Below are 14,259 nucleotides of genomic sequence, written 5' to 3' on the forward strand. Positions count from 1 at the left end.
ATTAAATTACATTAGATTACATCAGATTACATTAGATTACATCAGATTACATCAGATTACATTAGATTACATCAGATTACATCAGATTACATTAGATTACATTAGATTACATCAGATTACATTAGATTACATCAGATTACATCAGATTACATTAGATTACATCAGATTACATCAGATTACATTAGATTACATTAGATTACATCAGATTACATTAGATTACATCAGATTACATTAAATTAGATTAGATTACATTAGATTACATTAGATTACATCAGATTACATCAGATTACCACCAAACCCAACAACTCCTCAACAGGGTGTGCGTCCAAAAAGGCACCCTATTCCCTACGTACATATATATAGTGCACTACTTTAGACCAGAGCCCTATGGCACCCTATTCCCTACGTACATATATATAGTGCACTACTTTAGACCAGAGCCCTATGGCACCCTATTCCCTACGTACATATATATAGTGCACTACTTTAGACCAGAGCCCTATGGCACCCTATTCCCTACGTACATATATATAGTGCACTACTTTAGACCAGAGCCCTATGGCACCCTATTCCCTACATACATATATATAGTGCACTACTTTAGACCAGAGCCCTATGGCACCCGATTCCCCATAAAGTGCTCTACTTTAGACCAGAGCCCTATGGCACCCTATTCCCCAATAGTGCACTACTTTAGACCAGAGCCCTATGGCACCCTATTCCCTACGTACATATATATAGTGCACACTACCTTAGACCAGAGATCTATGGGGGATAAATTGCCATTTGGGACGCAGAGACATTTTAAAGGGTAATTTATACAGACCTTCTGTTGCACATTTACCTCTAGGCGTCGTTGGTTCCAGCTGTGCAGGACAGGTGGGTCACTTTTCCCTGGAACGATCTCAAACACTGTCATCGGAGTCTTGGAATGGTCTACACAGTTGGCCTTCTGAGTCTCGGAGCAGTCAGCGGGGTTGGAGCGGTCTTTGCAGCCAGGTGAAAATTTAACAGTAGTAGCAACCACAGGAACATAGTCCCCTTTGTCCTCCATCTTGGTGGTGTCGTAGTAACCAATAGTAGGCTGCCGAGGGCTTTGATGATATTCCAGAGGCAGCCGAGAGTCAGAAGGATTCACGTACTTAGAGGAGCTAGGGGAGGAGTCAGATAATTAGAGGAGCTAGGGGAGGAGTCAGTTACTTAGAGGTGTTAGGGGAGGAGTCAGATAATTAGAGGAGCTAGGGGAGGAGTCAGATACTTAGAGGAGCTAGGGGAGGAGTCAGATAATTAGAGGTGCTAGGGGAGGAGTCAGATACTTAGAGGAGCTAGGGGAGGAGATAGAAGGATTCACGTACCTCGAGGGGCTGGGAGAGAACCATTGGGAGGCATTTTCAGAGGAGTGGCGAGTCGAACGGCAGGAGGTGTTGGAGGCTTGCGTGGAGCCGTAGTATCTGACGTGCCCCTTATCATCTCCTGGTAGTGGGCTAAGACTAAATGGTTGTCTGGGGCTTTCCACTGGGCTGGGGCTATCCAATGGGTGAGGGCAATCCAGGCTATCCAATGGGTAGGGACTATCCAGACTATCGCCCAGGAACCTGTCCGGCCGTTTGTTACAGTGTCGGCAGGTGCTGCAGTCACCACCACTAGGTCTGGAGGAGGACCTGGAAGATCTACAATGTGATCTAGAATGTGTTTTAGTTCTAGAGGTGTTTCCGCAGGAGGACCTCCCAGAGCAGGAGTCAGAGGTGTATCTGCAGGAGGACCTCTCAGACCAGGAGTCAGAGGTGTAGCTGCAGGAGGACCTCCCAGAGCAGGAGTCAGAGGTGTATCTGCAGGAGGACCTCTCAGACCAGGAGTCAGAGGTGTAGCTGCAGGAGGGTCCACCAGAGCAGGAGTCAGAACCATAGCAGCAGCAGGAAGAGAGGTCAAAGTTCGCTTCAGCGTTCAGTCTGTCTATCTGTAGCTTCTTCATGTCCAGCCGCCCCTCCAAGCGCTGGAGGTATTTGTAGTTGAGGGTGACTCCCTCTGTGAACCTGTTGACCAGGTTTCTGCAGGACAAAATCAATCAATCTCAAATGGCACCCTAATTAATCCCCTGTGCACTAATTTTGACTAGAGCCCTATGGGTCCTGGTCAAAAGTAGTGCACTACATAGGGAATAGGGGGTCATTTGTTTTTTTAAATTCTGAATTATTCAATGGTAATCTTTTGTATTTTTTATCAACCCACATGAAAGATCCCTTTGAATTCACAATAAATGATGAAAGAGGACTTACGAGTCGTAGACCTCATCCTGTTGAAAAAAGCCACAGCAAAAATTGGTATAAGGATCATAAAATAGACATTTAAGGCCTAAGTTCAGCCTGTCTGATTATCCACTTCCTATACGTTACACAAACGTAGAGTAAGCCTACTGGCACCACTACTAATGTAGAGTAAGCCTACTGTCACCACTACTAATGTAGAGTAAGCCTACTGGCACCACTACTAACGTAGAGTAAGCCTACTGACACCACTACTAATGTAGAGTAAGCCTACTGGCACCACTACTAATGTAGAGTAAGCCTACTGACACCACTACTAATGTAGAGTAAGCCTACTGGCACCACTACTAACGTAGAGTAAGCCTACTGACACCACTACTAACGTAGAGTAAGCCTACTGGCACCACTACAAACGTAGAGTAAGCCTACTGACACCACTACTAATGTAGAGTAAGCCTACTGGCACCACTACTAACGTAGAGTAAGCCTACTGACACCACTACTAATGTAGAGTAAGCCTACTGGCACCACTACTAACGTAGAGTAAGCCTACTGACACCACTACTAATGTAGAGTAAGCCTACTGGCACCACTACTAACGTAGAGTAAGCCTACTGACACCACTACTAATGTAGAGTAAGCCTACTGGCACCACTACTAACGTAGAGTAAGCCTACTGACACCACTACTAATGTAGAGTAAGCCTACTGGCACCACTACTAACGTAGAGTAAGCCTACTGACACCACTACTAATGTAGAGTAAGCCTACTGACACCACTACTAATGTAGAGTAAGCCTACTGGCACCACTACTAATGTAGAGTAAGCCTACTGGCACCACTACTAACGTAGAGTAAGCCTACTGGCACCACTACTAATGTAGAGTAAGCCTACTGGCACCACTACTAATGTAGAGTAAGCCTACTGGCACCACTACTAACATAGAGTAAGCCTACTGGCACCACTACTAATGTAGAGTAAGCCTACTGGCACCACTACAAACGTAGAGTAAGCCTACTGGCACCACTACTAACGTAGAGTCAGCCAGCTGACACCACTACTAATGTAGAGTAAGCCTACTGACACCACTACAGACGTAGAGTAAGCCTACTGGCACCACTACTAATGTAGAGTAAGCCTACTGGCACCACTACTAATGTAGAGTAAGCCTACTGGCACCACTACTAATGTAGAGTAAGCCTACTGACACCACTACAAACGTAGAGTAAGCCTACTGGCACCACTACTAATGTAGAGTAAGCCTACTGGCACCACTACTAACATAGAGTAAGCCTACTGGCACCACTACTAATGTAGAGTAAGCCTACTGGCACCACTACAAACGTAGAGTAAGCCTACTGACACCACTACTAATGTAGAGTAAGCCTACTGACACCACTACAGACGTAGAGTAAGCCTACTGGCACCACTACTAATGTAGAGTAAGCCTACTGGCACCACTACTAATGTAGAGTAAGCCTACTGGCACCACTACTAACGTAGAGTAAGCCTACTGGCACCACTACTAACGTAGAGTCAGCCAGCTGACACCACTACTAATGTAGAGTAAGCCTACTGACACCACTACAGACGTAGAGTAAGCCTACTGGCACCACTACTAATGTAGAGTAAGCCTACTGGCACCACTACTAATGTAGAGTAAGCCTACTGGCACCACTACTAATGTAGAGTAAGCCTACTGACACCACTACAAACGTAGTGTAAGCCTACTGGCACCACTACTAATGTAGAGTAAGCCTACTGGCACCACTACTAACATAGAGTAAGCCTACTGGCACCACTACTAATGTAGAGTAAGCCTACTGGCACCACTACAAACGTAGAGTAAGCCTACTGACACCACTACTAATGTAGAGTAAGCCTACTGACACCACTACAGACGTAGAGTAAGCCTACTGGCACCACTACTAACGTAGAGTCAGCCAGCTGACACCACTACTAATGTAGAGTAAGCCTACTGACACCACTACTAACATAGAGTAAGCCTACTGGCACCACTACTAATGTAGAGTAAGCCTACTGGCACCACTACAAACGTAGAGTAAGCCTACTGACACCACTACTAATGTAGAGTAAGCCTACTGACACCACTACAGACGTAGAGTAAGCCTACTGGCACCACTACTAACGTAGAGTCAGCCAGCTGACACCACTACTAATGTAGAGTAAGCCTACTGACACCACTACAGACGTAGAGTAAGCCTACTGGCACCACTACTAATGTAGAGTAAGCCTACTGGCACCACTACTAATGTAGAGTAAGCCTACTGGCACCACTACTAACATAGAGTAAGCCTACTGGCACCACTACTAATGTAGAGTAAGCCTACTGGCACCACTACTAACATAGAGTAAGCCTACTGGCACCACTACTAATGTAGAGTAAGCCTACTGGCACCACTACTAATGTAGAGTAAGCCTACTGGCACCACTACTAATGTAGAGTAAGCCTACTGGCACCACTACTAATGTAGAGTAAGCCTACTGGCACCACTACTAATGTAGAGTAAGCCTACTGGCACCACTACTAACATAGAGTAAGCCTACTGGCACCACTACTAATGTAGAGTAAGCCTACTGGCACCACTACTAATGTAGAGTAAGCCTACTGGCACCACTACTAACGTAGAGTCAGCCAGCTGACACCACTACTAATGTAGAGTAAGCCTACTGGCACCACTACTAATGTAGAGTAAGCCTACTGGCACCACTACTAACATAGAGTAAGCCTACTGGCACCACTACTAATGTAGAGTAAGCCTACTGGCACCACTACAAACGTAGAGTAAGCCTACTGGCACCACTACTAACGTAGAGTCAGCCAGCTGACACCACTACTAATGTAGAGTAAGCCTACTGACACCACTACAGACGTAGAGTAAGCCTACTGGCACCACTACTAATGTAGAGTAAGCCTACTGGCACCACTACTAATGTAGAGTAAGCCTACTGGCACCACTACTAATGTAGAGTAAGCCTACTGACACCACTACAAACGTAGAGTAAGCCTACTGGCACCACTACTAATGTAGAGTAAGCCTACTGGCACCACTACTAACATAGAGTAAGCCTACTGGCACCACTACTAATGTAGAGTAAGCCTACTGGCACCACTACAAACGTAGAGTAAGCCTACTGACACCACTACTAATGTAGAGTAAGCCTACTGACACCACTACAGACGTAGAGTAAGCCTACTGGCACCACTACTAATGTAGAGTAAGCCTACTGGCACCACTACTAATGTAGAGTAAGCCTACTGGCACCACTACTAACGTAGAGTAAGCCTACTGGCACCACTACTAACCTAGAGTCAGCCAGCTGACACCACTACTAATGTAGAGTAAGCCTACTGACACCACTACAGACGTAGAGTAAGCCTACTGGCACCACTACTAATGTAGAGTAAGCCCACTGGCACCACTACTAATGTAGAGTAAGCCTACTGGCACCACTACTAATGTAGAGTAAGCCTACTGACACCACTACAAACTAGTGTAAGCCTACTGGCACCACTACTAATGTAGAGTAAGCCTACTGGCACCACTACTAACATAGAGTAAGCCTACTGGCACCACTACTAATGTAGAGTAAGCCTACTGGCACCACTACAAACCTAGAGTAAGCCTACTGACACCACTACTAATGTAGAGTAAGCCTACTGACACCACTACAGACGTAGAGTAAGCCTACTGGCACCACTACTAATGTAGAGTAAGCCTACTGGCACCACTACTAATGTAGAGTAAGCCTACTGGCACCACTACTAATGTAGAGTAAGCCTACTGGCACCACTACTAACGTAGAGTCAGCCAGCTGACACCACTACTAATGTAGAGTAAGCCTACTGACACCACTACAGACGTAGAGTAAGCCTACTGGCACCACTACTAATGTAGAGTAAGCCTACTGGCACCACTACTAATGTAGAGTAAGCCTACTGGCACCACTACTAACATAGAGTAAGCCTACTGGCACCACTACTAATGTAGAGTAAGCCTACTGGCACCACTACTAATGTAGAGTAAGCCTACTGGCACCACTACTAATGTAGAGTAAGCCTACTGGCACCACTACTAATGTAGAGTAAGCCTACTGGCACCACTACAAACGTAGAGTAAGCCTACTGGCACCACTACTAACGTAGAGTCAGCCAGCTGACACCACTACTAATGTAGAGTAAGCCTACTGACACCACTACAGACGTAGAGTAAGCCTACTGGCACCACTACTAATGTAGAGTAAGCCTACTGGCACCACTACTAATGTAGAGTAAGCCTACTGGCACCACTACTAATGTAGAGTAAGCCTACTGACACCACTACAAACGTAGAGTAAGCCTACTGGCACCACTACTAATGTAGAGTAAGCCTACTGGCACCACTACTAACATAGAGTAAGCCTACTGGCACCACTACTAATGTAGAGTAAGCCTACTGGCACCACTACAAACGTAGAGTAAGCCTACTGACACCACTACTAATGTAGAGTAAGCCTACTGACACCACTACAGACGTAGAGTAAGCCTACTGGCACCACTACTAATGTAGAGTAAGCCTACTGGCACCACTACTAATGTAGAGTAAGCCTACTGGCACCACTACTAACGTAGAGTAAGCCTACTGGCACCACTACTAACGTAGAGTCAGCCAGCTGACACCACTACTAATGTAGAGTAAGCCTACTGACACCACTACAGACGTAGAGTAAGCCTACTGGCACCACTACTAATGTAGAGTAAGCCTACTGACACCACTACAGACGTAGAGTAAGCCTACTGGCACCACTACTAATGTAGAGTAAGCCTACTGGCACCACTACTAATGTAGAGTAAGCCTACTGGCACCACTACTAATGTAGAGTAAGCCTACTGACACCACTACAAACGTAGAGTAAGCCTACTGGCACCACTACTAATGTAGAGTAAGCCTACTGGCACCACTACTAACATAGAGTAAGCCTACTGGCACCACTACTAATGTAGAGTAAGCCTACTGGCACCACTACAAACGTAGAGTAAGCCTACTGACACCACTACTAATGTAGAGTAAGCCTACTGACACCACTACAGACGTAGAGTAAGCCTACTGGCACCACTACTAATGTAGAGTAAGCCTACTGGCACCACTACTAATGTAGAGTAAGCCTACTGGCACCACTACTAACGTAGAGTAAGCCTACTGGCACCACTACTAACGTAGAGTCAGCCAGCTGACACCACTACTAATGTAGAGTAAGCCTACTGACACCACTACAGACGTAGAGTAAGCCTACTGGCACCACTACTAATGTAGAGTAAGCCTACTGGCACCACTACTAATGTAGAGTAAGCCTACTGGCACCACTACTAATGTAGAGTAAGCCTACTGGCACCACTACTAACATAGAGTAAGCCTACTGGCACCACTACTAATGTAGAGTAAGCCTACTGGCACCACTACTAATGTAGAGTAAGCCTACTGGCACCACTACTAATGTAGAGTAAGCCTACTGGCACCACTACTAATGTAGAGTAAGCCTACTGGCACCACTACTAACATAGAGTAAGCCTACTGGCACCACTACTAATGTAGAGTAAGCCTACTGGCACCACTACTGATGTAGAGTAAGCCTACTGGCACCACTACTAATGTAGAGTAAGCCTACTGGCACCACTACTAATGTAGAGTAAGCCTACTGGCACCACTACAAATGTAGAGTAAGCCTACTGACACCACTACTAATGTAGAGTAAGCCTACTGGCACCACTACTAATGTAGAGTAAGCCTACTGGCACCACTACTAACATAGAGTAAGCCTACTGGCACCACTACTAATGTAGAGTAAGCCTACTGGCACCACTACTGATGTAGAGTAAGCCTACTGGCACCACTACTAATGTAGAGTAAGCCTACTGGCACCACTACTAACATAGAGTAAGCCTACTGGCACCACTACTAATGTAGAGTAAGCCTACTGGCACCACTACTAACCTAGAGTAAGCCTACTGGCACCACTACTGATGTAGAGTAAGCCTACTGGCACCACTACTAACATAGAGTAAGCCTACTGGCACCACTACTGATGTAGAGTAAGCCTACTGACACCACTACTAACCTAGAGTAAGCCTACTGGCACCACTACTGATGTAGAGTAAGCCTACTGGCACCACTACTGATGTAGAGTAAGCCTACTGGCACCACTACTAACCTAGAGTAAGCCTACTGGCACCACTACTGATGTAGAGTAAGCCTACTGGCACCACTACTAACATAGAGTAAGCCTACTGGCACCACTACTGATGTAGAGTAAGCCTACTGGCACCACTACTGATGTAGAGTAAGCCTACTGGCACCACTACTGATGTAGAGTAAGCCTACTGACACCACTACTGATGTAGAGTAAGCCTACTGGCACCACTACTGATGTAGAGTAAGCCTACTGGCACCACTACTAACCTAGAGTAAGCCTACTGGCACCACTACTAACCTAGAGTCAGCCTACTGGCACCACTACTAACCTAGAGTCAGCCTACTGGCACCAATACTAACCTAGAGTCAGCCTACTGGCACCACTACTAACCTAGAGTCAGCCTACTGGCACCACTACTGATGTAGAGTAAGCCTACTGACACCACTACTGATGTAGAGTAAGCCTACTGGCACCACTACTGATGTAGAGTAAGCCTACTGGCACCACTACTAACCTAGAGTCAGCCTACTGGCACCACTACTAACCTAGAGTAAGCCTACTGGCACCACTACTAACATAGAGTAAGCCTACTGACACCACTACTGATGTAGAGTAAGCCTACTGGCACCACTACTAATGTAGAGTAAGCCTACTGGCACCACTACTAACATAGAGTAAGCCTACTGGCACCACTACTAACATAGAGTAAGCCTACTGACACCACTACTAACATAGAGTAAGCCTACTGGCACCACTACTAATGTAGAGTAAGCCTACTGGCACCACTACTAATGTAGAGTAAGCCTACTGGCACCACTACTAACGTAGAGTAAGCCTACTGACACCACTACTAACATAGAGTAAGCCTACTGGCACCACTACTAATGTAGAGTAAGCCTACTGGCACCACTACAAACGTAGAGTAAGCCTACTGGCACCACTACTAACGTAGTCAGCCAGCTGACACCACTACTAATGTAGAGTAAGCCTACTGACACCACTACAGACGTAGAGTAAGCCTACTGGCACCACTACTAATGTAGAGTAAGCCTACTGGCACCACTACTAATGTAGAGTAAGCCTACTGGCACCACTACTAATGTAGAGTCAGCCTACTGACACCACTACAAACGTAGAGTAAGCCTACTGGCACCACTACTAATGTAGAGTAAGCCTACTGGCACCACTACTAACATAGAGTAAGCCTACTGGCACCACTACTAATGTAGAGTAAGCCTACTGGCACCACTACAAACGTAGAGTAAGCCTACTGGCACCACTACTAACGTAGAGTCAGCCAGCTGACACCACTACTAATGTAGAGTAAGCCTACTGACACCACTACAGACGTAGAGTAAGCCTACTGGCACCACTACTAATGTAGAGTAAGCCTACTGGCACCACTACTAATGTAGAGTAAGCCTACTGGCACCACTACTAACGTAGAGTAAGCCTACTGGCACCACTACTAACGTAGAGTCAGCCAGCTGACACCACTACTAATGTAGAGTAAGCCTACTGACACCACTACAGACGTAGAGTAAGCCTACTGGCACCACTACTAATGTAGAGTAAGCCTACTGGCACCACTACTAATGTAGAGTAAGCCTACTGGCACCACTACTAATGTAGAGTAAGCCTACTGGCACCACTACTAACATAGAGTAAGCCTACTGACACCACTACTGATGTAGAGTAAGCCTACTGGCACCACTACTGATGTAGAGTAAGCCTACTGGCACCACTACAAACGTAGAGTAAGCCTACTGGCACCACTACTAACCTAGAGTAAGCCTACTGGCACCACTACTAACATAGAGTAAGCCTACTGGCACCACTACTGATGTAGAGTAAGCCTACTGGCACCACTACTAACCTAGAGTAAGCCTACTGGCACCACTACTGATGTAGAGTAAGCCTACTGGCACCACTACTGATGTAGAGTAAGCCTACTGGCACCACTACTGATGTAGAGTAAGCCTACTGGCACCACTACTGATGTAGAGTAAGCCTACTGGCACCACTACTAACCTAGAGTAAGCGTACTGGCACCACTACTAACCTAGAGTAAGCCTACTGGCACCACTACTGATGTAGAGTAAGCCTACTGGCACCACTACTAACCTAGAGTAAGCCTACTGGCACCACTACTGATGTAGAGTAAGCCTACTGGCACCACTACTAACCTAGAGTCAGCCAGCTGACACCACTACTAATGTAGAGTAAGCCTACTGACTCCACTACAGACGTAGAGTAAGCCTACTGGCACCACTACTAATGTAGAGTAAGCCTACTGGCACCACTACTAATGTAGAGTAAGCCTACTGGCACCACTACTAATGTAGAGTAAGCCTACTGGCACCACTACTAACATAGAGTAAGCCTACTGACACCACTACTGATGTAGAGTAAGCCTACTGGCACCACTACTGATGTAGAGTAAGCCTACTGGCACCACTACTGATGTAGAGTAAGCCTACTGGCACCACTACTAACCTAGAGTAAGCCTACTGGCACCACTACTGATGTAGAGTAAGCCTACTGGCACCACTACTAACATAGAGTAAGCCTACTGGCACCACTACTGATGTAGAGTAAGCCTACTGGCACCACTACTGATGTAGAGTAAGCCTACTGGCACCACTACTAATGTAGAGTAAGCCTACTGGCACCACTACTAACATAGAGTAAGCCTACTGGCACCACTACTAATGTAGAGTAAGCCTACTGGCACCACTACTAACCTAGAGTAAGCCTACTGGCACCACTACTGATGTAGAGTAAGCCTACTGGCACCACTACTAACATAGAGTAAGCCTACTGGCACCACTACTGATGTAGAGTAAGCCTACTGACACCACTACTAACCTAGAGTAAGCCTACTGGCACCACTACTGATGTAGAGTAAGCCTACTGGCACCACTACTGATGTAGAGTAAGCCTACTGGCACCACTACTAACCTAGAGTAAGCCTACTGGCACCACTACTGATGTAGAGTAAGCCTACTGGCACCACTACTAACATAGAGTAAGCCTACTGGCACCACTACTGATGTAGAGTAAGCCTACTGGCACCACTACTGATGTAGAGTAAGCCTACTGGCACCACTACTGATGTAGAGTAAGCCTACTGACACCACTACTGATGTAGAGTAAGCCTACTGGCACCACTACTGATGTAGAGTAAGCCTACTGGCACCACTACTAACCTAGAGTAAGCCTACTGGCACCACTACTAACCTAGAGTCAGCCTACTGGCACCACTACTAACCTAGAGTCAGCCTACTGGCACCAATACTAACCTAGAGTCAGCCTACTGGCACCACTACTAACCTAGAGTCAGCCTACTGGCACCACTACTGATGTAGAGTAAGCCTACTGACACCACTACTGATGTAGAGTAAGCCTACTGGCACCACTACTGATGTAGAGTAAGCCTACTGGCACCACTACTAACCTAGAGTCAGCCTACTGGCACCACTACTAACCTAGAGTAAGCCTACTGGCACCACTACTAACATAGAGTAAGCCTACTGACACCACTACTGATGTAGAGTAAGCCTACTGGCACCACTACTAATGTAGAGTAAGCCTACTGGCACCACTACTAACATAGAGTAAGCCTACTGGCACCACTACTAACATAGAGTAAGCCTACTGACACCACTACTAACATAGAGTAAGCCTACTGGCACCACTACTAATGTAGAGTAAGCCTACTGGCACCACTACTAATGTAGAGTAAGCCTACTGGCACCACTACTAACGTAGAGTAAGCCTACTGACACCACTACTAACATAGAGTAAGCCTACTGGCACCACTACTAATGTAGAGTAAGCCTACTGGCACCACTACAAACGTAGAGTAAGCCTACTGGCACCACTACTAACGTAGAGTCAGCCAGCTGACACCACTACTAATGTAGAGTAAGCCTACTGACACCACTACAGACGTAGAGTAAGCCTACTGGCACCACTACTAATGTAGAGTAAGCCTACTGGCACCACTACTAATGTAGAGTAAGCCTACTGGCACCACTACTAATGTAGAGTCAGCCTACTGACACCACTACAAATGTAGAGTAAGCCTACTGGCACCACTACTAATGTAGAGTAAGCCTACTGGCACCACTACTAACATAGAGTAAGCCTACTGGCACCACTACTAATGTAGAGTAAGCCTACTGGCACCACTACAAACGTAGAGTAAGCCTACTGGCACCACTACTAGAGTCAGCCAGCTGACACCACTACTAATGTAGAGTAAGCCTACTGACACCACTACAGACGTAGAGTAAGCCTACTGGCACCACTACTAATGTAGAGTAAGCCTACTGGCACCACTACTAATGTAGAGTAAGCCTACTGGCACCACTACTAACGTAGAGTAAGCCTACTGGCACCACTACTAACGTAGAGTCAGCCAGCTGACACCACTACTAATGTAGAGTAAGCCTACTGACACCACTACAGACGTAGAGTAAGCCTACTGGCACCACTACTAATGTAGAGTAAGCCTACTGGCACCACTACTAATGTAGAGTAAGCCTACTGGCACCACTACTAATGTAGAGTAAGCCTACTGGCACCACTACTAACATAGAGTAAGCCTACTGACACCACTACTGATGTAGAGTAAGCCTACTGGCACCACTACTGATGTAGAGTAAGCCTACTGGCACCACTACAAACGTAGAGTAAGCCTACTGGCACCACTACTAACCTAGAGTAAGCCTACTGGCACCACTACTAACATAGAGTAAGCCTACTGGCACCACTACTGATGTAGAGTAAGCCTACTGGCACCACTACTAACTAGAGTAAGCCTACTGGCACCACTACTGATGTAGAGTAAGCCTACTGGCACCACTACTGATGTAGAGTAAGCCTACTGGCACCACTACTGATGTAGAGTAAGCCTACTGGCACCACTACTGATGTAGAGTAAGCCTACTGGCACCACTACTAACCTAGAGTAAGCGTACTGGCACCACTACTAACCTAGAGTAAGCCTACTGGCACCACTACTGATGTAGAGTAAGCCTACTGGCACCACTACTAACCTAGAGTAAGCCTACTGGCACCACTACTGATGTAGAGTAAGCCTACTGGCACCACTACTAACCTAGAGTCAGCCACTGACACCACTACTAATGTAGAGTAAGCCTACTGACTCCACTACAGACGTAGAGTAAGCCTACTGGCACCACTACTAATGTAGAGTAAGCCTACTGGCACCACTACTAATGTAGAGTAAGCCTACTGGCACCACTACTAATGTAGAGTAAGCCTACTGGCACCACTACTAACATAGAGTAAGCCTACTGACACCACTACTGATGTGACACCACTACTGATGTAGAGTAAGCCTACTGGCACCACTACAAACGTAGAGTAAGTCTACTGGCACCACTACTAACCTAGAGTAAGCCTACTGGCACCACTACTAACATAGAGTAAGCCTACTGGCACCACCACTACTACCACCTAACCTAGAGTAAGCCTACTGGCACCACTACTGATGTAGAGTAAGCCTACTGGCACCACTACTGATGTAGAGTAAGCCTACTGGCACCACTACTGATGTAGAGTAAGCCTACTGGCACCACTACTGATGTAGAGTAAGCCTACTGGCACCACTACTAACCTAGAGTAAGCCTACTGGCACCACTACTAATGTAGAGTAAGCCTACTGACACCACTACAGACGTAGAGTAAGCCTACTGGCACCACTACTAATGTAGAGTAAGCCTACTGGCACCACTACTAATGTAGAGTAAGCCTACTGGCACCACTACTAATG

The 14,259-nt window shown here is 46.4% G+C and overlaps 1 protein-coding gene across 1 annotated transcript in view; it reads right to left on the bottom strand.

Moving 5' to 3' along the window:
• Positions 1–14,259, bottom strand: part of LOC124040704 — a 35,495-nt gene that overhangs the window by 2,022 nt on the left and 19,214 nt on the right. Inside the window, exons 2-4 of the mRNA XM_046357779.1 lie at positions 2,277–2,293; positions 1,356–2,048; positions 845–1,151 (exon numbers count right to left, since the gene is read on the bottom strand). Of these exons, the coding sequence (XP_046213735.1) occupies positions 845–1,151; positions 1,356–2,048; positions 2,277–2,293 (1,017 nt within the window). The remainder of the gene's footprint in view (positions 1–844; positions 1,152–1,355; positions 2,049–2,276; positions 2,294–14,259) is intronic.

Source organism: Oncorhynchus gorbuscha, linkage group LG08, assembly GCF_021184085.1.
Source record: "Oncorhynchus gorbuscha isolate QuinsamMale2020 ecotype Even-year linkage group LG08, OgorEven_v1.0, whole genome shotgun sequence".
NCBI classification, from domain to species: Eukaryota; Metazoa; Chordata; class Actinopteri; order Salmoniformes; family Salmonidae; genus Oncorhynchus; species Oncorhynchus gorbuscha.